At 38.5% G+C, this 25,348-nt stretch overlaps 1 protein-coding gene across 11 annotated transcripts in view; it reads left to right on the top strand.

Moving 5' to 3' along the window:
- MITF (melanocyte inducing transcription factor) overlaps positions 1–24,932 on the top strand; it is a 225,439-nt gene extending 200,507 nt beyond the window's left edge. For 6 of the 11 annotated variants that reach the window (XM_082346212.1, XM_082346209.1, XM_082346205.1 and 3 more), the window contains 5 exons: positions 4,246–4,363; positions 7,115–7,189; positions 12,747–12,822; positions 16,107–16,254; positions 21,364–24,932. In XM_082346212.1, the coding sequence (XP_082202338.1) occupies positions 4,246–4,363; positions 7,115–7,189; positions 12,747–12,822; positions 16,107–16,254; positions 21,364–21,765 (819 nt within the window). In that variant the 3' untranslated portion in view covers positions 21,766–24,932. The remainder of the gene's footprint in view (positions 1–4,245; positions 4,364–7,114; positions 7,190–12,746; positions 12,823–16,106; positions 16,255–21,363) is intronic. The other 5 variants (XM_082346210.1, XM_082346202.1, XM_082346206.1 and 2 more) reach the window with 1 other exon arrangement.
- The last annotated feature ends 416 nt before the right edge of the window (positions 24,933–25,348 follow it).

Genomic DNA, 25,348 nt, shown 5'->3' with positions numbered 1-25,348 from the left:
TCTTTGAAATGGTCTATTTCAAGTAAACTACTTTAAAAAATAAAGTGGAAGGAACACTTAGAGAGGAAACTATCCTAAGGGAATTGGAGTCTAGAAATAACTATTCTGAGAGCACAAGGGCCCTCTTGTACCATCACAAACAAAGAATAAAAGTCCCAGTTTACTCGTGCTAACAGTAGTCAATTGATATTCAGAGAAGGGGACCATCCAGAGAGAAAAAATAATAACATTTTACAATTATCATTTACTTGGGAAAATATTCGTTTTGGTAGAGCAGAACACTGAAGAACTTGATTCAGACCAAGTTTAGGGCACATACCCATGTGTGTCTACCTTCTCTTTATTTGTCCTAATTAGGTTGCGGCTTTCATCTGTCCATTGTGTAGCTTGTGCACTGGAAGTGAAATCTTGTCCATCAGGTTAATGTGCTAGATAAAAACCCAGCAGAGACACAATATATCCATGTTAACAGAAGAGGCCTCTTCCTCTTCCTTAGCTCCAAAGGTGTTATTTTGACCTAATTTTGATGTTAACCGTGTTTATGAGGGGATTTTTCTAATTCAGAAGGGGAACCACAGAATCATTTCTTAAATTTGCATGGCTAGGAGACTAATTTCTAATTAGAAAGCCATATTATTTTAATCAGCCTTCCTCTGAGTAGCTTCAACAAGTAACAGTCATTAATACAAAGAGCATAAGCCATCATTTAGAGCAGAGTCTTTCAAACTTTGGTACTGTTGACATTTGAGATGGATAATTCTTTGTTATGGAGACTGTCCTGTCCATTGTAGGATGTTTAGCAGAATCCCTGGCTTCTACCCACTAGATGTCATTCACACCTTGCCATCCCACTATGACAACCAAAAGTGTCTCTAGACATTGACGAATGTCCCCTGGGGAAAGGGGCAAAATCACCCCCAATGAAGAAGATTTAGAGTAGTGAGTGGTCACTTTAGCTCTGCAGATCCCCTTATTTCTGTGCTTAGATCTGCATTGCAGTCCAATAAATTGGTGCAGTGGTCAACGGGATGCTTGGCAATTAACATGGCAGATAGTTTTGTTGATCAAAGTGAAAATTAGCTTGACTATCCAAAAACTGTAGACTGGGTATACGGTACTTTCCAGAAAACTATATCACTACACGTAGCAGTTTATCAGTCACTTAAGAAGCAGGTACTCTGTTTCACCTACTTTTATCTCGTTTACATTTTACAGAACCCTGTGAGTTGGGTGATATGATGGCCACTTTTCAAAGAGGGACATCTCACCTCAGAGAGGTTAATATCATGTAGCAGGTCAATGACAGACAGGTTCTTACCTGGGTCTCTGACTCCTAAGCCCCTAAGCCCAGGCTGTAAATGACTGTACTGTTAATTTCTAAATTTGAGTATCCACACTTGGTTAGTGAGCAACTGGGTTTTTATTTGCTCAGGTTCAGTTGGAGATTAATTGAAAATTGCAGTTTCTAATTGGTTATTATCAGCAGGTTGATCCTGCCCCCCAACTACTACAATTAACATGCAATGTGAACCTCCTGTCAAAAACCTCCACTCAGACACAGCAAGACTTTCCTTTTTGTAAAGTCAGCAAGATAAGCTACACAAAGTGCCTTTCTACTTCTGTGCCTGGCTCAGAGTAGGCGCCCACAAAATTAAATTTTCCCCAGCAAAATATTCCAGCAGGCTCTACGCTGCCCACTCCTAACCAGCAAGTATTGGAAAAGCAGCCGAAGCGGGAAATCTTTTAGAGAACTCTCCAGAGGGTTATAAGCTGCTTTTTCAACTGGAAGTAATGAGGTTTGACCTCAGTGGAGTGCCCGATACGGCGTCTTGTTATCGAGATTTTAATTCCTCTCTCTTCTTGGCCAGCACTGCTGTCAGTCCAGGCAGTCTTCTCTAGTTTTTAACCCCTTCCCAATCTATTTCTTTCTGGGTTTCCCCCACTTCCACCCCACTTGTCCATCCATCTCTCGCCCCGTCTTGGGTTTGTGTCTCTCTCTTCCTGTTTCCATCCTGCCCCTTGTGTCTTGGTCTCTGTCTTATTCCTAGTTTTTGAGTTTTTCACCCTCTTTTTCTCTTTCTGTGAGTCTGCATTTATTAAATATATGTACATATAACATCGTCCTTTACATTGTAGTTAGAAAATATATTCTTGTCCTGGAGAAGCTTATAATAGAAGATATCTGTTCAATAAAGATCCAGTGATGACTTAGAGGGTTTTTTAAAAAAGCTAGTTGCATTTATCACTTGCCTATTGTTTATCTCTAACAAATTATCATAATAACACAATTGCGTGTTTTGCATACAATTTGCATATGAAGCATAATACATATGATCTATATTTCTCGAGCCATGGAAACAATTGTTTTTAGCTTGTGGCATTGACTCTGAAGTCACATTCTTGGTTTATTAATACCTGGTAGTTCTTCCCAAATCTAAAATTCCAGAAGGATAGGAGGATAAAGCTTTGGAATCTAGAAGGGTTACCAGATGTCATACCAGCTTTGTACGTTTTGACTCTCTGACTGTACAGTGCTGTATTGAGACATTTGAGCACCTTTCACTTTGCTGTATTAAGTTGGACAAGAATAAAACTGAACACACACAGGGCAAGGCTGACCCTGAGAAGGTGACCTATTTCGTATAAAACCACTAAGTGAAATGACAGCTAATAATCAAGGTCACTTTTTTTTATCAGTTCCTTAGCTAGAGGCCCTTGAAATGTGGTTCAAGGGCATTTTACATTATCACAATGCATTGTTCATATGCATATGTATAGTAAGATACGTGTAATCCATTTTATGTACATGATTTAGATGCTGTCTTCACAAAGGAGCAAAAGACTGAGTGGAGAAGAGAGATGTGCCCTGCTGATCTGTCTGTGCTACCTGCCCCCAGCCCCAATCGTATCAGAGCAAATGTCACATTAACATGTTGGAAAATATCTTATTCTGTGCACAGCCCGCCCCCATCTCTCTAGCTAGGAGTTTAGTTCATGGAGTATTTATTTAGAAGCCATGATAGGAATACGATGGCTGATGGCTACCAATAAGGGGAAACACATTTGATTCTATCTTTATTTCATGGTATAATTTCATCTGTATGTTAGTGGTTATTTGAAAGAGTGAAATGTGTTGTATTGTGGTACAGCCTTTACCAGGTACCTCTTGATTACTAAACATTTTAATCATACTTAAATGTTATCTAAATTTACTTTTCTCAGATGCAGAGTAAAATTCAGAGTGTATAATCAAGTAAGGGAAGGGCTGAATGACATAAAATCTCACCTGGTAATAATAGTTACAGAAATTATTTGAGTCAAGCTGGAAATGGGAAGTTTCTGCCATGGAAATAGTGAAGCCACCTATTTCCCAACAATTAATATTTAGAACTTTATTTCAGGGAGTGGGAAGAGGAAATGTCTTGGATCTCTTTCATCTACAAAAACGGGTGCATCAAACTCATGACAGTGAACTAGTTACAGGAAAATGCATATGTGGCAAAGGGAAGTCATTGTTGGGAAAAAAACAGGTTCATTACTTGAAAATGTTCAATTCAGAATGAGAGACAAACACTCTTAAGATAGTTTAGGAAGGCTAAGTATTTCTTTCATTCTTTTTCTTTTTTTTTTCAAATGTAAAGTTTTGTTCTTTTATGAAAGCCAGTGGGCTCCCTCTTGTGGCTTTGTGAAAGATTTCAGTTTCAAGGAAAATAGCTTTTTGGCAGTAAGGAAGTCATTTCTTTTCCAATAAGAAAACACTGTTAATTGCTTTTCCTTATAAAGAGAGAGAAAGAAATAAGGGAGGGAGGAAGAGAAGGAAGGAAAAAAGTTGACTTTGATGAAAAACGTGATTTGGTAACAAAGCCATGCCACATGTAACCCTACCTATAATAATAGCCAATATTTACTGGGTGTCTTCTATAAGCTACTACATGTGCTAAATAATGAGTTTGCACATTATCCTTTGTCTCCATGCTCAAAATAAACCTATAAGCTGGGTAGCAGAGTGATTTTATGGGCATGAGATTCTGCCTCCTTTCCTGTCTCTAAGGGGAACCCCCTAAGGAGACCATATATCTGTGAATGAATGAAAAGGTAAACATCTCATCTTTTCCTATGTTAAAAAATATCTTTTTACATCAAATCATTTCTTTTAAATAAAGTCTGGAATAGGATATGGGTTTTAGCTGAATAACTTAGGAATCGTTCAACAATTCATTTCCATTACTCTTTTTCTCTCTCTAGTTACCTGTCTCTGGAAACTTGATTGACCTTTATGGAAATCAAGGCCTGCCACCACCGGGCCTCACCATCAGCAACTCCTGCCCAGCCAACCTTCCCAACATAAAAAGGGAGCTCTCAGGTAAATACCCAGCAAACGGGCCTCTTACTAGAGATTTTCTGTTAATTTTCTGGTAAGCAAAGTTATCCAAATAGTGACCTCCAGAAGTATTTCCAACTCGCAGACATACTTTTTTAGGTCTATGCAGTGGTCAAAACATTGAGCCATATTTTAAGATAGAGGATGTATCCTTGAAAATCTTTGTTTCCAGTATTTCTTGAGATACTGGGAATCAGGCTGCCGTAACTCCATGACACCCATTATTGTGTCTATGGCTGCTGTCTCTTTGGGGTGAGGGCAGCAGGCAACACTTTCAATTATGAGATGTCTCTCCCCAGTCTGGTGTTTTCCTTAGTTGCTCGGCCCCTAGAAGCCTTTGAGTTTGAGAACCCTGGTCTGAATTTTCCTTTGACACACATTCAAGCCCACAGTTGGGATAGGGTAAGAATATATTTCTTACATCTTCAGATGCCTCCTGTTATTTTTGCTGTGTCATGTGCAAAAGATTTATTACACGGAGTGAAAAAATAAATCATCAGATGGAGCAATGGATATTGTTTGTTCTTGAGGCAAGTGTGAAATTACCTCTTTTGCCATTTTTGTTTAACACTTTAGGGAAGGCATTTGGCCATTAAAACATGATGAAACTGTATTAGAACTGGTATTCTACCATGCTGGGTTTTGTGGCCTTCACCTCATCCCCCTTTTTGTTATTTGATCCTTGCATCCTACAGGATTGGGTGAATAGACTGAGACTATGGAATATAGATTTGGTGCAGAAAATTCCTGTTCTGTTCGAGGGTGTCTTTAAAAAAAAAAAAAAAACTTCAGAAAATTGTGGCAGGAGAAAGAAATTTTTTTTAAAAATCATTGATTTGGTTTAAAAAAGATGATTAATTAATACATAAAAACCATCAAAAGCCAACAAACCAGTAGATACCGTACAGGAAGGAAAAGTACAATGAAGTCTTAGGAAAGATAGCTAAATGAAATCTGTATTAAATAATGATAAAATATGGTTAGAGTGACATGTATAAAGTTCCTGAGTGCAAAGTGGAGTTTTGAATTATGTATATGATTGTTCCTTCAAAAAGAAAAGAAAACAACAGAGGCTGTGGGTAGGAGGAAGAAATAGATGAAAGGGATATACATTTATTAAATTTGTAAAAAAGCGGATATAACAGACAATATACTTCTAGAGTCACTGGTATCTTAGAAAATGCCCAGTACAGACTGGACAAGGGTAAACCAGCAGGAAAAGGAGAAAAGGGACAGGAAATGAGGTTCAGACCACTGATAGTTTGGGAGGCAGCCTAATGTAGACAAAAAAGAATAGGCTTGGGAGTCAGCAAATCTGATCTAAGAGGAAAAAACATTATCTTTATGAAGTCCAGCTTTCCCACCTGAATTAGGGTCCAGTCAGGAAGCAGAAACCACACAGGGATTGGAACAGGGAAGGTTTAAAATAATTATCAGTCATGTACAGGCAAGCAGCTGCTAAGAGAGGAAAAAACTAAAGAAAACCCTAAGGCTGCAGGGGAGTGCCCAAACTTGGAAGAGAACCCTCCTCCCCAAGGCCAAGAGGCCAGCCTCAGGGGGCAGGGTGTGGTTGCTGCCACTAGGTGGCAGAGACGTTCACTGGTTGCCTTGACCAGAGCTGGTCCACAGTTGGTGGATTGAGGGTGACAGGCAGAGAGAACCACAAGGTGGGGTGGGCAAGCTGAAAAAATAAAAAACAAAAAAGAAAACAATAAAAAAGTTAAGATACTGAAGCAGAGGGTGTGTGAATAAAAGCTGTCTGTCATGCTTCTATGTGAGAGGTAAAAAAAAAAAAAAAAAAAAAAAGAAATGATTTGGATTGATCTTCCTAATTGAAATAATTCAGCTTCTGAATTATTTATTTATATATCTATCTATATATATAAATACATATAATAATAGCCATATAATAAATATATGCTATAAGTAGTGCTGAAAAGATTTCTATTTTGAAATAAAGTTCTGAAATGATAGTGTGATATTTTGGATACCACTTCTGAAAAGAAAATAACAGAGGTTCCTGAATCCTGGGATTAGTGAAGTAACATTTTTTTTCTTGTTTTATTTTGCTCTCTGTAAGGCGGAAAGTAATTCCTTATCACAGAGATCTCACCAGAGTTGCTATGCAAATAGACCTTTCCAAATGGAGTTGCTACTAAATGCCTCTGTACCCTATGCCTATTTTTGTTTTTATAAACTCAGACTAGTAAGTAGTTGCCCCTAAGAGTCATTGAATCATTTCATTCTAGCAGGTTCTGACAGAACCTGGCTCCAGGTTCTTAAATAATGAGTTCATTTCCATGAATCAGTTAGAGATCCAGTTTGGAAGCCTCTCGGCTTAGTTTTCATACCTTCGTAACATACCAAAGAAAGACTGAAAAGATCTATTGCCTGAAAAGAAAATTTGACTCCTGATAATACACTATCAACAGCAAATTCCCATAGTTTCTAGTTATTTATTTTTTTCTTATTCTTACCTGTATGTTTACAGCTTGTCAGACATCTTTATTACTGGTCTTTTGCCATTTTGTAGAAGCTGAGTTTTTGCATTTATTTGATATATATTGCTTTTGGAAAAAATGCAAGCCTTTTAGAAGTCAAAAATTTTAAAACCCTATTTTTATTCAAGTCATATAAGTGTCCATTTCTTTAGAAAATAGGTGTTTTGTAATTTACACTATTGTATATGCCTTGAACAATTCTAATTTCTAATGACTTCATTCACATGCGCAGCGCATATTTTTCCCACAGAGTCTGAAGCAAGAGCATTGGCCAAAGAGAGACAAAAAAAGGACAATCACAACTTAAGTAAGTTGGTTTTATGTTCATTATATTGGAGTTGATGTTTCCCCTTATATCAAAAAATTTCCAGACATTTTGGAGGAAAATTGGTTTCACCTGTTAAAGGTACATTTTATGGAAGAAAATTGTTTTCTGGAGAGACCAAAGTATATAATTTTCCCTGTATTTTAATCTCAGATCAAATTGAATTACACACACACACACACAAGTTTTCAGTATCTTGAGGAGTTTGTTGTTTTGTTTTTTTGGGGTTTTTTTTTGGTAAGAGGGAGTCTTGATCCCCAACTACCCAAATATAAGTTGCTCACACTGGAACTTATTTAAAAAAGGGGATTATGGGATCACCTTCTCCAGTGAGATTTAAAAGAAAAAAATTAAACATCTGGAGGGGAGTCATTGGGTGACATGAGGTAGCCTCCTAAATTTCTGACTTTACCTGTGACTTAAAAAAAGAAGTTTTCTAACATTTAAAATTATTTTTTTTACATGCTTAATTTACTCTTGGTCACATCTTTAAGCTTTTTCCTATGAAAAGTTAGGATTTTTTGTTTCATAAACAAGTGAAAGAGGCTGAAAATAAAAAAGGGATTGGGCTTGGAAGTAGAAAATAGTTTGTGTGTGTATGAATTTCTCATCTCTTGCCCCCTATCCTTTTTTTCTTAAATTGATTTTTAAGGATATAAGTTATGTATAAATACTTTGTCCTTATAAAAATGATAGAATAAGGCCAGAGTTCTCTGATCCCTAAAAATAATCATTGTTGGGTTTTTTTTCAATTTGCTGTTTGTCTTTCCAACCTCTTTCCAAGTTTTTAAGAACATACACCCTTACACTTGCATGCAGAGGTTATAATAGAATGGTTTTGTGTATGAGTTAACACAAACAGTATCGCATTGTCTGTATGTGTTACTGCCTGCTTTTTTACTCACCAGTATGTCCTGAAGACCTTCTGCTGTTATTCATCTAGATCTATCTACTTTTAAAAAACTGTTGCGTAGTATTCCACAGTGTAACTTGTGATATTTCATAATCTTCCTACTGCTAAGTGTTTATGTTGTTTCTAGTTTCTCCCTATTATAAACAGTGCTACAGTGAACATTTGCAGACACGCCTCTCTGTGTACAGTGGAGTTTGTTTCTCCAGATTAAATGCTAAGAAATGGAATCACTAGGTCCTTGGGGGAAGGAGGTTGTGTGTGCATTTCTTCTTTTAATAGATCCTGCCCTTCCCAGTCCCTGTTTCACTTAGAAGAAGCTTTCCTCATCTTTTAACCAAGAGATTTCAACTAATATTTCTAAGGTCTCCTCTGGCTTCAAAGTAATTTTACTGTAAGATATTTCTTCTTTTAAAATACCTTAGAAATGAGATAATGATAATTTCTCCTAACTGAAATGTGGAAACTAAGTTGGATGCTGTCAAAAACATAATCCGCCTTTACTTAGTCACCTAAACGCTCAAGTTCAGGGTTGTCAGTAAAGTGTAAATATGATCAACTCTGAGGGCTATAACACAACCTTAAGATCTCATTGAACTGTTGGAAATTAATACTCAAGTTTCAATTGCCCATTGGCATAGCTTTTCCTCTTCTAGGAATTTATCTTGTAAGAGTCCTTGCCAAAATGGGCAAAAGAATACATTCATTTATTCACTCATAGCTACTTTTTGAGCCCCATTATGTACAAGGCACTTTTCTACAGAAGTGAACCAGATAGACAGGTCTGCCACCCTGAGGAGCTTACATTAGAGTCAGGGGCAGACAGAATAGATGAGCAGTCAGATACACGCAGATGGTTTTTACAGCATAGGATAAGTACTGTGATAGGAGTAAAAAGTACACGCGAGCGTTGGCAAAAATAGTCATTATACCTTTGAAAAAGAGGGAGAAATTGGAAATAGTCTAAATATTCATCAGTAGAGGATTTGTACATAAATTATGGTACATCCTTATGAGGGACACTCAGTGCCTCTTAAGAAGAATGGGGTTGGTCTGTTTTACTTGTCTACAATGTATTACTGAGTGAGGAGAGCAAACTGCAGAATAATATGTATAGGGTCCCATTATGTAAAAAAGAAAACACTGTATGGTTGTGTGTGTGTGTGTGTGTGTGTGTGTGTGTGTGTGTGTGTGTAAGAAGATCTAGGAGTCAGCCTTATCATTGACAGTTTCGTCAGGCAAAAAATGTTGGGTGGTGTAAAGAGTTTGCTTTTACTTTTTTCTGTATACACTTTTGCATGTTTTGCAAATTTTTGCAAGCTCATACCACTTTTATAATTGGGGAGGGTAGGCAGTGAATTAAAAATAAAATGCAGTACATACAAATGTTGACGATGAAAGGTGTCAACAATATGCTGTCGAGTGAGAAAAGATAGATGCAGAATGGTTTTTAGTGTAATTCTGCTTTAACAATGTCATTCTTTATTCAATACATTGTTGGGGGCCTACTGTGTGCTAGGCTCATATAGGTACTCGGAATGCCTCAATGAATACACATATAAATAAATAAACAGACAAAAGTATGCAGATCTTAGATAGTATAGAGCTCTATAAATGAATGGAAGAAAGAAGTATGTAGATGTTAGGTGGCAGAAAGTTCTTTGAGGAGACATACTGCAGACAAGGGGGTCAGGATGGGAAGTGGTGGTTCACTTCTAAATAGGTACTCAGGGAAGGCTCATGGGTAAATTTGAGTCACCTCACCTGAGGGAGGTGAGGGCCGAGGCATTCACGTATCTGCGGGAAGAGTGTTCCAGGCAGGTGGAACAACAGGAGAAGGTCCTAAAGTGGGTAGTGTGTCTGGCTTGGTTGAGGAAGAGCAAGGCCCATAAGGCTGAGGGTGGGGGGAGCACAGGTGAGTCACCATAGAAAGTGTGGTCACAGTGGGAGATGAGTAGAAATGAGGTCAGAGAGATGGGAGCCCCCAGATCCTTGGAGGACGCCTTGAGGACTGGGTGTTTGTCTAGGTGAGAGGGGAGGCGACTGGAGGGTTTTCAGCAAGAGATTGACAGGCTCTGACTTATGTTTTAACAGCTTCTGTGTTGTAGTTAGACTAACGGGGGTAGGTAGTGATGGGCATGGGTGAAGCAGAGATACCACTCAGGAGGATTGCAATAATCCAGGCAAGAGATGATGGCGGCTTCTATTCAGGTAGCAGTGGAGGTTTGAAGTGGACGGTTCTGGAAATATTTCGAAGGTAGAGCGAGCAGATTTTGATGATGGATCAAGTGTGGGATGTATTGATTAAAGAAATAGAGGTACAGAATTGATGCCAAGGCTCTGGCCTAAGCAACTGGAAGGACGGAGTTACAGTAAGTGAGCTGAGAAAGCCCGTGGGTGGAGCTATTTGAGGGGGGAAGACCAGGAGCTCAAGTTTGGAATGCTGGGGCTGCCTGTTGGACCTCCATATGGAGACATCTAGTAGTCAGACTTATGAGTCTGGAGTTCCAGGGAGATGCCTGGGTTGCAAATACAAGTATGGGAGTCATCAGTGTATATGTGGTATTTAAAGTCATGAGGCTAAATGTGGTCACCAGGAAGTGAATGTAGACTGAGTAGAGTCCTAAGAACTGTGTCCTGGGCGTACATCTAGGCCACGTGTGTGTTTATTCTTAGAGCATAAAAATAATCACAAAGGATATATAACAGATTTTACAGTGGTGGTATCTGGATCATCGGGGATTTTTATTTCATGTGTTTCAGTATTGTTTGTTTTTTTTTACGATTATCATATTCTTGGAAAAAGTAAGAAAACATGTCATGCTTCAGAGTTTTGGGGGAAGTTAGCTAGAAGATCAGAGGTCCAAAAATTTCTTCTTTGGAGCCATTTAGTATCACTTACTGTTTCTATTTTATAAAAGTCTGATAATAAGACAGTATTATACATAACTGATTTAATCATAGAAATAATCACTCAGCTAAGAAAAAATGCAATATATATTGAGAAAGTAGTGAATAATATTATTTATCTAAGTGTGCAGAATATTAGTGAGTCAAATATAAATATATATTAGGTTTTAATATGTGTAAAGTAAAATATATCTTTAATCCAATTTATTAGACTTTAAGTTATTTGGAATTTATTTGTCAGACTAGGTAAATGAAAAACATTTATTAACTCATATGCCTACTATTTCACCCTCCTGTAAGAAGATCATAATTTAGTTAAACATACAGCTGGATTTATAAAAGAAGAATGCTGTTAGGATGCATGGTATAGTTAAAGATGCTTGACTTCTAGGATTATTTTATTCAGTACTGTAACCCCTGGACACATCTGCCTATTGAGCACTTGAAATGTGACTAGTCCAAATCGTGGTATGCTGAAAGTGTAAAATAGACACTGGATTTTGAAAAGTTAGTACAAAGAAAAGAATATTAAATATCTAATTTATAAATTTTTATATAGTTTACATGTAGAAATTATAATATTTTGGATATATTGAGTTTAATAAAAATATTAGGGCTTCCCTGGTGGCGCAGTGGTTGAGAGTCTGCCTGCCAATGCAGGGGACACGGGTTCGAGCCCTGGTCTGGGAGGATCCCACATGCCACGGAGCAGCTGGGCCCGTGAGCCACAATTACTGAGCCTGCGCGTCTGGAGCCTGTGCTCCGCAACAAGAGAGGCCGTGACAGTGAGAGGCCCGCGCACCGCGATGAAGAGTGGCCCCCACTTGCCGCAACTAGAAAAGCCCTGGCACAGAAACGAAGACCCAACACAGCCATAAATAAATTAAAAAAAAAATATATATATATATATATATATATTAAATTACACCTCTTTCTTTTTACTTATTTAATGTGACTACTAGAAAACTAAAAATTACATATGAAACTTGCATTATATTTCTCTTGGGCAATACTGGGCTAGAGGAGGGGTTTTTGTATGACCTGTAGCCTAAGGATGTTTTTTACATTTTTGACTGGCTTTAAAATATCAAAATAAGAATAATATTTTGTGATATATGAAAATTATATAAAATCCAAATTTCAGCATCCAATGTTTCTTGCTAGTAAAATAGATACAAAAATTGTATCTAGTTAATATTAGTACATTTTGAATTTTGTTAACACAAAATTTGTGGAAATCTGTTTTCTCTCTTGCTGTGTACGTACCTAATAATATGCTTAATTTTGCTATTTGGCCCACAGAGTACTCACAATCAGACCCTTTGCAGAAAGCTTGCTGCCCCTGGTCTGGAGGATCAGGGTTGAGTTCAGGCTGTTCTCCACTTATTGCTGGGTGTCCTTGTCAGGTCCCTAATATCACCAAGGTAGTTTTGTCATTTGTAACTGAGGATGGTAACTCCAATTTCAGGAGTTACTAGAGTCAAATGAGAAATTACAGTCTCTGGGCTTCGTAAATGATAAAGTTCTATACAAAGCTAGCTCATTTTTAAAAGGGCTTTATCCTCAGTACCAGAACTAGGAAAATAACCAGGAAATACGGATTCAAGTTTCTGTTGTCCTGACCCAGCAGAGTTAATATGCACATGCCTTTAATGAAATATGCTAAATGCGTACATGTCACCATTACTAATAGCCCTTTCCTGTGCTCTTTTCTTGAAGTTGAACGAAGAAGAAGATTTAACATAAATGACCGCATTAAGGAACTAGGTACTTTGATTCCCAAGTCAAATGATCCGTGAGTACAATTGCATTGTATATTTTTTCGTACCTTAATGTTTTTTCATATGTTGCAAAAAAGCACACAGTTATAAAAACTAAAGAAGTACCCCCTCTCCCTTTGGTTCCATTTGTGAATACTTGCACCTTTCTTTTGGTTAGTCTCATCAAACTGAAATTTCAAGAGAAATGAACTGAATTGTTCAAAAGTATTATTGGACATGAGCTGTTCAGCTTTGGATGTGAGGAGGTGACTTCCTGAAATCTGAGAATCCTTGGCAACTAAACACCGAACTACTAAAAAAATTCTTTTTATCAGTTCATGCAGGACAGAGATTTCAGTAGCTGATAAAGCAAGATTTGTTAGCTATTTGTTTGCCAACAACCTCATACAATATCTGTAGGCACGGAGAGCTGATACTGGAGATTTCAAGTTTAACAATATTCAGCAGACAGAAGGTCAATTTTTTTCCCCAAAATTACATGCCCTTTGTTTTACCAATCTAGGAAAAAGTAATTTTTAATCCTCTTATAAGCACAGGTCAGCTAATTTGGATTTCAACTTTCAGTCTCTCATGCCACTCTTTCAGAGATAACGGTTGTAAAGATAATTTTCCTACCAGCAGTGTCAGCAAATAGGACAACAAATACACAATTTTTATCCATTAGAAATTGGCCCATTTGAAGTAAGGGGCTCTAAGATGTATACATTTTAATGGCTCCCACAGGCGGTCTATGAAATTAGCCTTTGAATATGACCTTTTAGCTACCTAATAAAATGTAAAGATGAAATCAAGCATTATTCATGCAAGGCTTATTAAATTTGCTATTCACATTATTGTCAGGGAATTTGTGACAAAATAAAATAAAACCATTGCCCATTCTAAGGTGGTTTTGATGAATGTTCAAGCGCAGTCTCCATCATCAACATTTCGCCTTCCCAGGTTTCAAGGAAAGCTGTTTTGAAACTCAGAACATTCAAAATCTCAGTTCTGCAGCACAAATGCATCCTACGAAGGGGCTGTGACCTTCATTTCCTATAGTCAGTCTTGCATGATAGTTGAAATTGAATTCCCATTTTCCTATTCTTTATCAGCTTTCACTTTTTAGCATATTCTTTTAAACTGCAGCACGTGGATCTCTTTAGCAACATATTATGAAATTATGGGGCTGCAGTGGAAGCCTCTATTTGCATATCTTCTTTCTCTGTTGTATCAGAATACTTGTGTGTTTATCATCTGAACTGATAACAATCTTTAATTGTAGGCATTGTTTCAAGCTGAAATGGACTGCAATCTGTATGGGGGGTTTCCTATACCAGGTTTCTGGAACAGACTTTGGGGCTGCTATAGAGACATAGTCTAGCTGATCACGGTCTCGGCCCCATCCCCTCTCCTGCCCTAGAGTAGATCTGCTTTTATTGACTTATATATTAGGGATCTGTTTACACTTCTGTGTAAAAAAAGGGTCGCTCTCGTTGCAAAAAAAAAAAAAGTTTGGAAACCCCAAAGCATAATTGATTAATTGGGTCTCACAAGGAAGTAAAACCCAAGAAAATTGGTTGGAATAGTCTCTTCTTAAAAACGGAGTGGCTGCTTGCGTGTTTCAGTACTGGTCTCTCACCTTACTGGCCTAGTGAAGGCATCTTTCATTATAATTTTATTTCTCTCTGGCGGCTGAAGTTTCTGTTATTCTCTTCTTAGCCCTGAACATTAAGCGGGTTGCCTTTGTGCTCACTCTGAGTATCTCAGGACACCTCCCTGGGTTGCCATCTTTGGTGCCCAGACCCCAGGGATCAACCCCTGGGAATTCTCTGGGGGCTGTAATTCAGCATCCCATGGGAGAGCTTCTGTTTTGTTCGTCGTCTAACCCATATGAGGATCAATTACTTGGTGGCTTGTTTTAATGGCCCTCCATTCACACGTCCCAGCTGATACTTCCGATCTCCTTTTAGCAGCTATAGGTTATGGGGTAGGAGGTTTTCCATACATTAAATTGTTTTTGTTTTCATCATTGTCATTAACATCATGAATATTTTCTATAAAAGAGCTCAGGTTAATTTAAAGCACTATAAAAATATTACTATTAGCTATAATTCTATTCTATAATTGTTTTCTGGGGTGCTCTAGACTTTTCAAGTCATTTTTACCTACATTTTAATGGCATTCTTAATGTTCTCATATAGGAATACAGTAGCGCTATAGTGTTTAAAAACTGAAAGGCACCAAGCTCAGGCTACCTGGGTTTGAATTCCAAAACAGTCCCCTACTAGATGTCTGTCTTGGGGAAGAATTCTCATATTTCATTTTTCTCATCTGTTAAAAAAAAAGGGGGAAGGAGGATCAGAATATTCCTACCTAGTCTAGTTGTTTTGAGCACTCAGTCACATAAGAGGAAGAGTAGTTTAGGGCATGGGGTCTGGCACCAGATTCTTCAGGCTTCCTGGCTGTACCACTTCCAGGCTGTGTGACTTTGGGCAAATTACTTAACCTCTCTGTGCCTTTGTTTTCCAGTCTGTAACATGGGGATAATATTAGTGCCTACCGATTAAGGTTGTTATGGTTAAATGAGCTGTAAAGCACTTTGAAAAGTACCTGTCATGCAGTAAATGCTGTTTAAAGATAGCTATGGTAATTACCACGTTAAGTCCTTAACACAATGCCCGCTCCATTGTTTGAACTGCATTCTAAACTTTTCCCAGCATATTCATAGAAAGTGCCTCCTTTGATTCTAACAACATACCTATGAGCCTGCTCATACAAGCATGGTATCACTGTTTTGTAGATGAGGAGGTGGAGATCGGAGAGAGGTTGATATTCATGGGAATATTCATGATAAAACCCAAGGATGCCATTTTTATGCCGCATACAATCAAGTAGTGGGATCTCACAGAATTTTTTTTTTAATCATAACTTATTCTATCTGAGTGAGTTAACTTTTATAGTCCTAGAAATCTATAACTACTGAATATAGTGTTTAAGAGTATTGACTTTGTCATCAGCAGACCTAAATTTAAGTCCTGACTCCACCTTCACGTAGCTCTGGGACTGAAGGCAAGTTGAATCATCTCTGATTCAACACGTGCACAACGTCCCTCTGACTCCAGGTGCCTGTCCGGGTAAAAGAAGATAACGTAGAAGTTATGGGTGGACGGTGTCCAGCGCGTTGCCAGCACTCAATGAATGATAGCGATTCTCAACTTCTAATTGTTATCTCATCTTTAGAAACTGAATGCTCTGAATATTGAATTTTCATGGAGCCTCCAATCCTAAAACAGTCTGTTTCCTTCCATTTTCATCCCAGAGACATGCGCTGGAACAAGGGAACCATTTTAAAAGCATCTGTGGACTATATCCGGAAGTTGCAACGGGAACAGCAACGTGCTAAAGAGCTTGAAAACAGACAGAAGAAGCTGGAGCACGCCAACCGGCACTTGTTACTCAGAATACAGGTACCAGGCGTGTGCAGGGTGAAGGTGACTACATGTTAGTGACTTGAAGATGGGAGAAGAAGTATAATGAGCCATGAGGGAGTTGATTTATGTGATCCTAATACAGTCTGTACTCATTATTTGTGGATTCCGCTTTGTGATTTTTGTTTCCTCGTAAAAATTTATTTGAAACCCCCAAATCGACACTTGTGGCACTTTCACGCTCATTTGCAGACATGTGCAGCATGGCAAATGTGACTTGGCTGGTGCGTTTGCTCCTAGTTAAGGTTGGGCAAGGCAATGCTCTGTCTTCTTGTTTCAACTCATACTGAAACAAGTGTCCTTTTTTGCTGTCTATTTAGTGCCATGTGTTTCACATTTTTGTGGGTTTTTTGGGTGATTTGCTGTTTAAAGTGGCCTCTGAGCATGGCCCTGAAATGCTTTCGCATCTTCCTAAGCACAGGAAGGCTGTGATGTGCCTTATGGAGAGAAGTTTCATTCAGGCATGAGTTGTGGTCCTGTTGGCCTTGAGTTTAATATTAATGAATCAATGATATGTAGTTAACAAGGTGACTTTAAACAGAAACACGCATAAAACAAAGTTACATGTTGATTGGTTGGTGAAATGTTGTGCGCAGATGCTTGCAGGACCCTAATCCTCTGTTTCCTCCAGGAACAATGGTTCGGCATTCACTAATTCAGTGTTCATAGCAACTCTGTAGCACATCTTTGGCCATTCATGCTCCTGTGACAAAAACACCATAGACTGGGTGGCTTACACAACAAGCATTTATTTTTCACAGTTCTGGAGGCTGGGAAATCTATGATCAAGGTACTGGCAGATTCGTTGTGTGATGAGGGCCTGCTTCTTAGTTCATAGATAGCTGTCTTCTTGCTGTAACTTTACAGGGCAAAAGGGGTGAGGGACCTCTCTGGGGTCTCTTTCATAAGGACCCTTATCCCATTCATGAAGGCCTCCCGCTTGTGACCTAATCACCTCCCAAAGCCCTACCTCCAAATACCATCACATTGGGAATTAGGTTTCAGCATATAAACTTTGGGGGGCATAGACTTCAGTCCATAGCCATAACTACTACAAATCATGAGAATTGAGAGTAGTTGTTAAATACAAAGATACCTTAGTATTGAGTGGGGTGCAGTCCATGGTCAAAGCTCATGTTTATAGGGAACCTGGGACACCCAGAAGATCTTATCATCAGGGTATAAATTTTAGAAATAGTTACAGATAATGAAGTTATACCATATGTATCTTTAGCTTACACACTCTTAAAGGGAGAGATACTAATTTTAATTATACATGTAATTCATCTGTCATTCCATTTAAGGAGTGTACATACCAACGTAACCATGAGATGGGGGATCCCTGCCATATCAGCTCCTGGTGCTTCATCATCACTTGGCTTTTCATGCTGAATATAAAGATGCAACTTCCTCTGGAACTGTCTTGAAGAAGAGAAAGAAAAACTGACTCCTTGCTAATGACTAAAGGAGTTGGCTAGGGTTATTTTAATTTACTTGCTGACTTTGAACACAACCAGCCCGTAAGGGTCGATGACGTTGTGTCTTCTTCTTAAGTAGATGGACCCACTTGTACCCAGTTTCGCCATAGAGCAATGGTTGATTTTCAGGTTTCCAATGCAACTAATGATGGAGTGGCAGCGTAGAGTATGGCACTTTAGAGACTGCCTGGTGGTGGTTATTCCCCGATGTTGAACTTATTTAACAGAGTCGTTGACTTCTGATTTCCAAGCTTGTTAATACCCCACAACACTGTGGACATTTCTAGATGTCACATCTCTCATGTCATGGCAGTGATCTTCAGCCCTGGGTCAGAGAGACAGAAGGTGGTTCTCCTTTAGGGGGTGCCTTTTGGAATCTTGGTAGTGAAACAGAGGTTATGTGTCACTTGAAAATCCCCCTTCCCTGCTTTCTCTTTTTTTGGCTTTTGCTGCTGGTTTTATGTTCCATCTCTTCAGTAATCAGCCACGGGTCTTTAGTCTCTTGTACTTAGTATATATACCTATTTATAAAAGCAACTCGTACTAATGCGTCATTTCTTTATACAAATAATAAAATATAATAACTGTTTTGAAAGACAGGCTAGGTTTTGTTTTAAGGTTTCAAACGTATATATTCGTGTGAAATACGAATACCGTGAAAAATATGAATTGGAAGTTGCATGGTGACGATGTCTTGGGTTTCTTCCAATGTCAGTGAAGCAGCCTTTAGAACTTCTGTGTATCATGGAAAACATTATTAATTAGGAAAGCTGTGCTGTGCAATGAGCCTGAGTTCTCTAGGTGAGATCTATCGCATTATTTAGCAATCTAAGTAACACTTTATTCAGCTGGTAAACATTTTAAATTAAACAACAAAAGATTAGAGTAAAGATGGATGCCTCTCTTAACCCAACTCTTTTTTTATTTATGACACACTACACGTGTGAGAGCGCTGTTCTTATTACGTGGGCGTAGGTTTACAGTTGTGCATGTGCTCAGCTTGGGCCTAAGGGGTTCCTTTCATTTTCACCCTAAGTGATACATGCCAAACTGTTCACAGAATAAAGAGCATGAAGCCTTAGTGTCACTGGGACTGCCATTTTATTAAGCAGCCCAGGGCTTTGAAGTGATGCCCAAGGAGACTTGCGTGTCTGGAGACTGTGTGAAGGAACATGCAGATACTGGTGTGACATCTCAGCCTCCCATCTCTTGTACTGCATCTCGAGGAAGACCTTGCTAATCAAACATCCTTTAATACAGGCTGAACACAACTTTTCAGGAACATGTGTTTCTAGGCTTGTGGGCAAAGGTTGAAAGGTTGTGTCCTGTTGGAGAGTACATTTCCCCCTCTCATGACGCAAGGTGACTTGCTTCAAATGTATATTCTGTTATTTTTATTGTACCACAAACTATAGGAAGATGGCATTGGCTTGTAGAAGCAAATTGCTCTTCAGGATCAATTGGGGTCTTTACGGTTCATTGTAGGAGGGTGGTCTAGGCATACTCAGAAAGGGAAAAGGAAAAGAGCTTGTTTGGAAGGTATTTGAAATGAGGCACTGGGGCAAGTCTCTGACACTCAGGAAGTGAATTAGGCACCTAGGGCTGCCATTACGAATACCACAGACTAGACAGCTTACACAACAGAGATTTATTTTCTCCCAGTTCTGGAGACTAGAAATCCAAGATCAAGGTGTGGGCAGTGTTGGTTTTTCTGTGGCTTCTCTCCTAGGCCACCTTTTCCCTGTGTTTTCCCATTCTTGTGGCTTTTCCTATGTGTGTGTCTGCGTCCCCATCTCCCCTCACCAATATTAGATGAGGACCTACCCTAAGGATCTCATTTTAACCTAATCACCTCTTGAAAGACACTATCTCCATGTACAGTCACATTCTGAGGTCCTGGAGGTTAGGATTTCAACATAGGATTTTGGGGAGGGGACACAATTCAGTCCATAATAGGAAGGATGTGAAGAAAGTGTAGGAACAGATTGAGGACTTTCTTGTGGAATTAAAAAAAAAAAAAAAAAAAACTCCCTTTGCCTTGGTGAGATGGGTTAAATGATGCATCCCAAACTTCAGTTACTTGTATGGAATTTTCATCACTTTTGCCATTACTGTGCAATCGTTATTAGTTCCCAGTGCCCTTAATATCTTAGTAACTTTTTCATTGCACCTTAGACCAAAAAAATACCTACCATTTCCTTGTTAGGTGCTAACAACTTAGTAGCCATTTGAAAATATAAAACATATAAATTGAAAGAAAAATCGCATTTTAATTTTATTTTTAAATAACCACGTTACTTACTAGTGAGATATGTGTGCCTGTGAGGCACTGCACAGCTCCTCCAACCCTGGAGTCAGACTGGACACTGCCACCCTCGTTTCCTATTCCACACTGATGTTCATGCAGGAGTTGGTTTTTTCTTTTTTTCTTTTTTTTTTAATCACAGCAACTACCTGAGACCCGGCTTTGTGTTGATATGATGTGATGGAAACAATGTAACACAACCTAATACTAAAACTGTAAAACTGTCTTGAGTTTGATCATTCTCACAGTAGGGTGCATTCCCCTTGAAACTTTAAAAATATCCCCAGTGTCCTGGGAGTTCATTATAGTACCCGTAGATATCTCTGCACAGTGTAGGGACCGTAGACCTGTACTATCTACTGATTATTTTCCTTCAATCAGGTCACATTTTGACATTTTATTTTTACATTTTTTAACTTATCCTCCCTGTTAACATTAACATCTATGAGAAACCGTCTCTGTATTTCATACATAATAAAATCCATATACCACCTAAAAATCATTTACTGTATTACCAGTGATACTCTACGTACTTTAAGAAATACGCTGTTTATTAATTTGAAAGAGCAAAAAAATTTTATTTTCACCATTTATTTTTTTGCAAACGTATGATTTTTTTTTATTAATTAATTAATTTATTATTTATGTTTGGCTGCGTCGGGTCTTTGTTGCTGCGCGCGGGCTTTCTCTAGTTGCGGTGCGTGGGCTGCTCCTTGCGGTGGCTTCTCTTGTTGCAGAGCATGGGCTGTAGGCGTGCAGGCTTCGGTAGTTGCAGAGCACGGGCTCAGTGGTTGTGGCTCACGAGCTCTAGAGCGCATGGTCAGTAGCTGCGACGCACGGGCTTAGTTGCTCCGCAGCACGTGGGATCTCCCCGGACCAGGGATCGAACCCGTGTCCCCTGCATTGGCAGGCGGATTCTTAACCACTGCGCTACCAGGGAAGTCCCTGATATTTTTAAAATACTTTTTAAAGCAATTTCAGGTTCAGAGCAAAATTGAGCCGAAGGTGTGGAGAGTTCCCGTATACCTCCTGCTCCCACACGTATATAGCCTCCCCCAATATTAATATCCCCACCAGAGTGGGGCATTTCAACACTAGATGAACCTATAGTGACACATCATTATCACCCAAAGTCCCTACTTGACATTAGGGTTCACTGTTGGCGTTGCACACCTTCTGAGTTTGGACGAATGCATAACGACATGTAACCGTCATTATAGTATCATGTATTGTACAGTAGTTTCACTGTCCTACAATCCTCTGTGCACCACCTCTTTAAGTTTCTGATTTTTATTTTACTTTTAGGAACTTGAAATGCAGGCTCGAGCTCATGGACTTTCCCTTATTCCATCCACGGGTCTCTGCTCTCCAGATTTGGTGAGTCGGATCATCAAGCAGGAACCCGCTCTTGAGAACTGCAGCCAAGACCTCCTCCAACAGCACGCAGACCTAACATGTACAACGACCCTGGATCTCACAGACGGCACCATCACCTTCAACAACAACTTTGGAGCTGGGACCGAGAGCAGCCAAGCCTATAGCGTTCCCACGAAAATGGGATCCAAACTGGAAGACATCCTCATGGACGATACTCTCTCTCCTGTTGGCATAACTGATCCACTTCTTTCCTCGGTGTCCCCTGGGGCATCCAAAACCAGCAGCCGAAGGAGCAGCGTGAGCATGGAAGAAACCGAGCACGCTTGCTAGCAGGTTCTCCCTGCTCTGCATTCTCACAAACTGCTCCCTTTCTTGATTAGCAGATTTAATAATTTACCTGAAGGGGTTTTCTTGATCATTTTCCTTTAATATGAAAAAATTTTTTTTCATGCTTTATCAATAGCCCAGGATATATTTTATTTTTAGAATTTTGTGAAACAGACTTGTATATTCTATTTTACAACTACAAATGCCTCCAAAGTACTGTATGGTAGTGTACAGTATCTGTGAACTGAATTCACCCCAGATTTTGGCTTTCAGAGCAAGAGGATTTTTGCATCAGAGAAATTTCTGTCCATTTTTATTCAGGGGAAACTTGGTTTGCTCTTTGCATGCCTGTGACTTCCTTGGAAATGAAATGTAAAGTTTAATTGAAAGAATGTAAAGCAACGAAAAAAAAAGAGAAAGAGAGAGAGGAGGAGGGTGGGGAAGAAAAGAAGAAAAAGAAATCCATACTAACACTTTTCCATTTTGTAAATGTATTGATTCATTGGTACTGCCTTAAAGATACAGTACCCTTTTAGCATCATTTAGTCTTTATACTGCAAACTATTTAAAGAAATACTATATTCCATAAAAGAAAAAAAAATGCAACCATTTTCATGTGTATTGTCTGGTTAGAAAATGTAACTGATACCTTAGGTGCAACTGAAATTGAAGGGAGATATAGACCAAGGCTCTGAAACATGGGGTCTCATCTTGTTCTCATTCATTCTGTGCTCTGTTACAGTTTTCCTCATCAGGGAGTGTGATTCAATTTTTCATAAGATATATTTTATTTTGAAATGGAAATTAATGTCCTCTCAAAGTAAAATGTTGAGGAGCACTGAAAGATTTCCTCTTTTTTTTTTTTTCCTCTTCAATTTCGCTTTTGATAAGAAAACCAAACTGGGCACATTTCTAATTGGCTTTACTATTTTTATTTTTAAATTATGTTTTACTGTTCATTTGATTTGTACAGATTCTTTATTATCATTGTTCTTTTCAATATGTTTGTATTAATTTGTAAGAATATGCATCTTAAAATGGCAAGTTTTCGATATTTTTACAACTCACTGGTGGTTTTCCGCATTCTTTGTACACACATGAAAGAAAACTTTTATGCAAGGTCTTGCGTTTAAAGAGAGCTTTGTGAATATTTTGTATATTACAGTCTCACTCAGAACTATTTTCCACACATTTAAGCTGTAGTATAAATAGGCTAAAACTGGCTTTCTAGAGAGAAACAACTTACATATTTATTTTTAGTGATATTAAACTAGCAATATCCTTGGAGAATGATAACCATAGCGTTAATATGCCCGTTATGGTCATTTAAATTGGGGTTTATTTCAGCAAACCTGCTGAATGGTTTTTAAGGAGAGAAATACTGTATTGGCCAATTACTGTTACTTGATAACAATGTTTTAACAAACAGCAATGTTATAAAGTTAGTTTCAGTGCATTATCTACTTGTATAGTCCTATGCAATAACAGTAGTGTTACATATATTCTATCAGGCCTAGATGTTTTATACAGATGACAAATGGTGTTAAGAGGCAGGCTGTTGAATGGAGTTTCTCAGTAGCAGCCTACAGTTGAATAGCAAGTGGCATAAAGCATATCCATTCAGAATGAAGTGCCTTAAATATAGCAGTAGTCCCTAGCACTGACTGAACTGTAATGTAAAAGAAAGTTTCAAGATGGTATCTATAATCAAGAGGAACGTGTAGCATGGTGCCTATGTAGACAATATAAGAGCTTCCAATTTTCCTTCATATATTTTTAATATGAAATATATTTTAGTGACAGAGTGCCAACTTCTTTCATCAGGAAACCTTATTCAGGAGGTATTTTTTTTTGTGTGTGTGCTTTTTTAAAGAAAAACAGTTTAAATGTCAACTGTGAATTGGTGATGGGTATTGGAGGGTTCAGAGAGAAGGACTGTCAGATGTATGAATGGATGGCTTACGTGAAAATAATCAACCGCATAGTTACCATGCACGGTGGGCAATGAGAATCCTTGGAAACGTTGATGATGCTATCAGTTTTACAGCTTTATGACTTAAGGGGCTAGGGAAAATTAGTTCCCATTCTTTCAACCCCCTTAATTGTACAGCTCTTTTCCTAGAATAGTGATGCAAATCTGCATGAACAGCTAATTGTACCATAGTGTTCATTGATACAATCATAGCAGTGTCTATTTTTCTCTTCATATTTATATGGGGGAAGGGGAGCTGGGCGCAAAAGTCGAAGATCGCGATGGTATGATGCTGGTTTTCCTTAGCTGATTTAGAGAGTTCTTAAAAATAGAGCAGGTTTGACTCACCCATGGCCCAGGGAATTTGGCCACGGTTAAGCCACCTTATAGAAAGCTTTGTTGAAAGAAAGCATGGCATCTTGTACCACTGCCCTGATGCTCGCAGCTCCTGAGCTCACCATTGCCTGCTTCTCCATCCCCTTCTTCTTAACAGACAATTTCTGGGAGGGGGCAGGTGAGCAAGCTCAGGAGAACGCTGCAATCTCTGGGGCGGTTTTATTTATTTCTTTTTTGCCAAATAGAGTGTGGATGCGTTTTAGAGACTAGCTAAGCCAAGAGGCGGTGGTTTGAGCTCACTGTCTGTGACAAGAAGAATGGTCCACACCACTCCCCCCATCCCTGGGTGCAGAATTGTGACTTGGGGTTGGGCCTCCATATGGAGTGACCAAAATGCCAAACTTGTCCACCTGCCTCTGGGGTATGGCAATGGAAATACCAAATCTTCTGACTTTGCCAAAAAACCATACAACCAACCTGGTCATACATAGGATGACAAAGTTCTTTCTGGTTGTTTTAAAATACTAAAGCAATAAGAACAAATAAAATACATAGGAAGTTAAAAGATATAAAATAAAGCACAAAGGAATGCACTTACTAATTTTTTTTAAATGCACTGGGGAAACGTTGATGTTGATAACAGTATATAAAAAAAACCCTATTTCTTGAAAAAAAAATGACAAATGACTGTCTCTTGCGGACGCTTGGTACTGTAATGTTAATACTAGTCACCTGCTGTTGGATGCAGCAATAATTTCTGTATGGTCCATAGCACTGTATATTATGGATCGATATTAATGTATCCAATGAAATAACTGAACTGTTGTTCTTGATAGCCTCATTAAAGCATTTGGTTTTTCACTTAGTGGTGGCCAATTGTGTTTAGTTAATGCCAATTTTGAATATTTTTTGCTTTATCAAAAAATAGGAGCACACATTTTCTTCTGATTTAATGAATAACAAATTGCATGAAAAATTTTTAAATGCCAGTAAGTACTTTTTTTGTTTTAAATGCCACTCTAAGATACTACTTTTTGGTTTTAAAGATTTTTGATTACTTTATGACTTGCACTGAGATGAACTATAATTATGCAGCTTTTCCCCCCTCTGAATTTAGGGAGTTTTAAAAGTCCCAAATGCCAAGAATTCATTTTAGATATAGGAGTTTTATTTTAAATGTTTCAGTGAGAGGTCGCTTTACAAAGAGAGAAATTGTCAGAGAAACTCTTGCATATTTACGAAAAAGGTATTGGGTTTTTAAAATACAAATTTGTGATA

Source organism: Balaenoptera borealis (genome assembly GCF_965194805.1).
Source record: "Balaenoptera borealis genome assembly, chromosome: 12".
In the NCBI taxonomy this organism is placed as follows: domain Eukaryota; kingdom Metazoa; phylum Chordata; class Mammalia; order Artiodactyla; family Balaenopteridae; genus Balaenoptera; species Balaenoptera borealis.
Note: the sequence above shows the minus strand (reverse complement) of the source record. Positions and strands in the feature narration are given on the sequence as shown.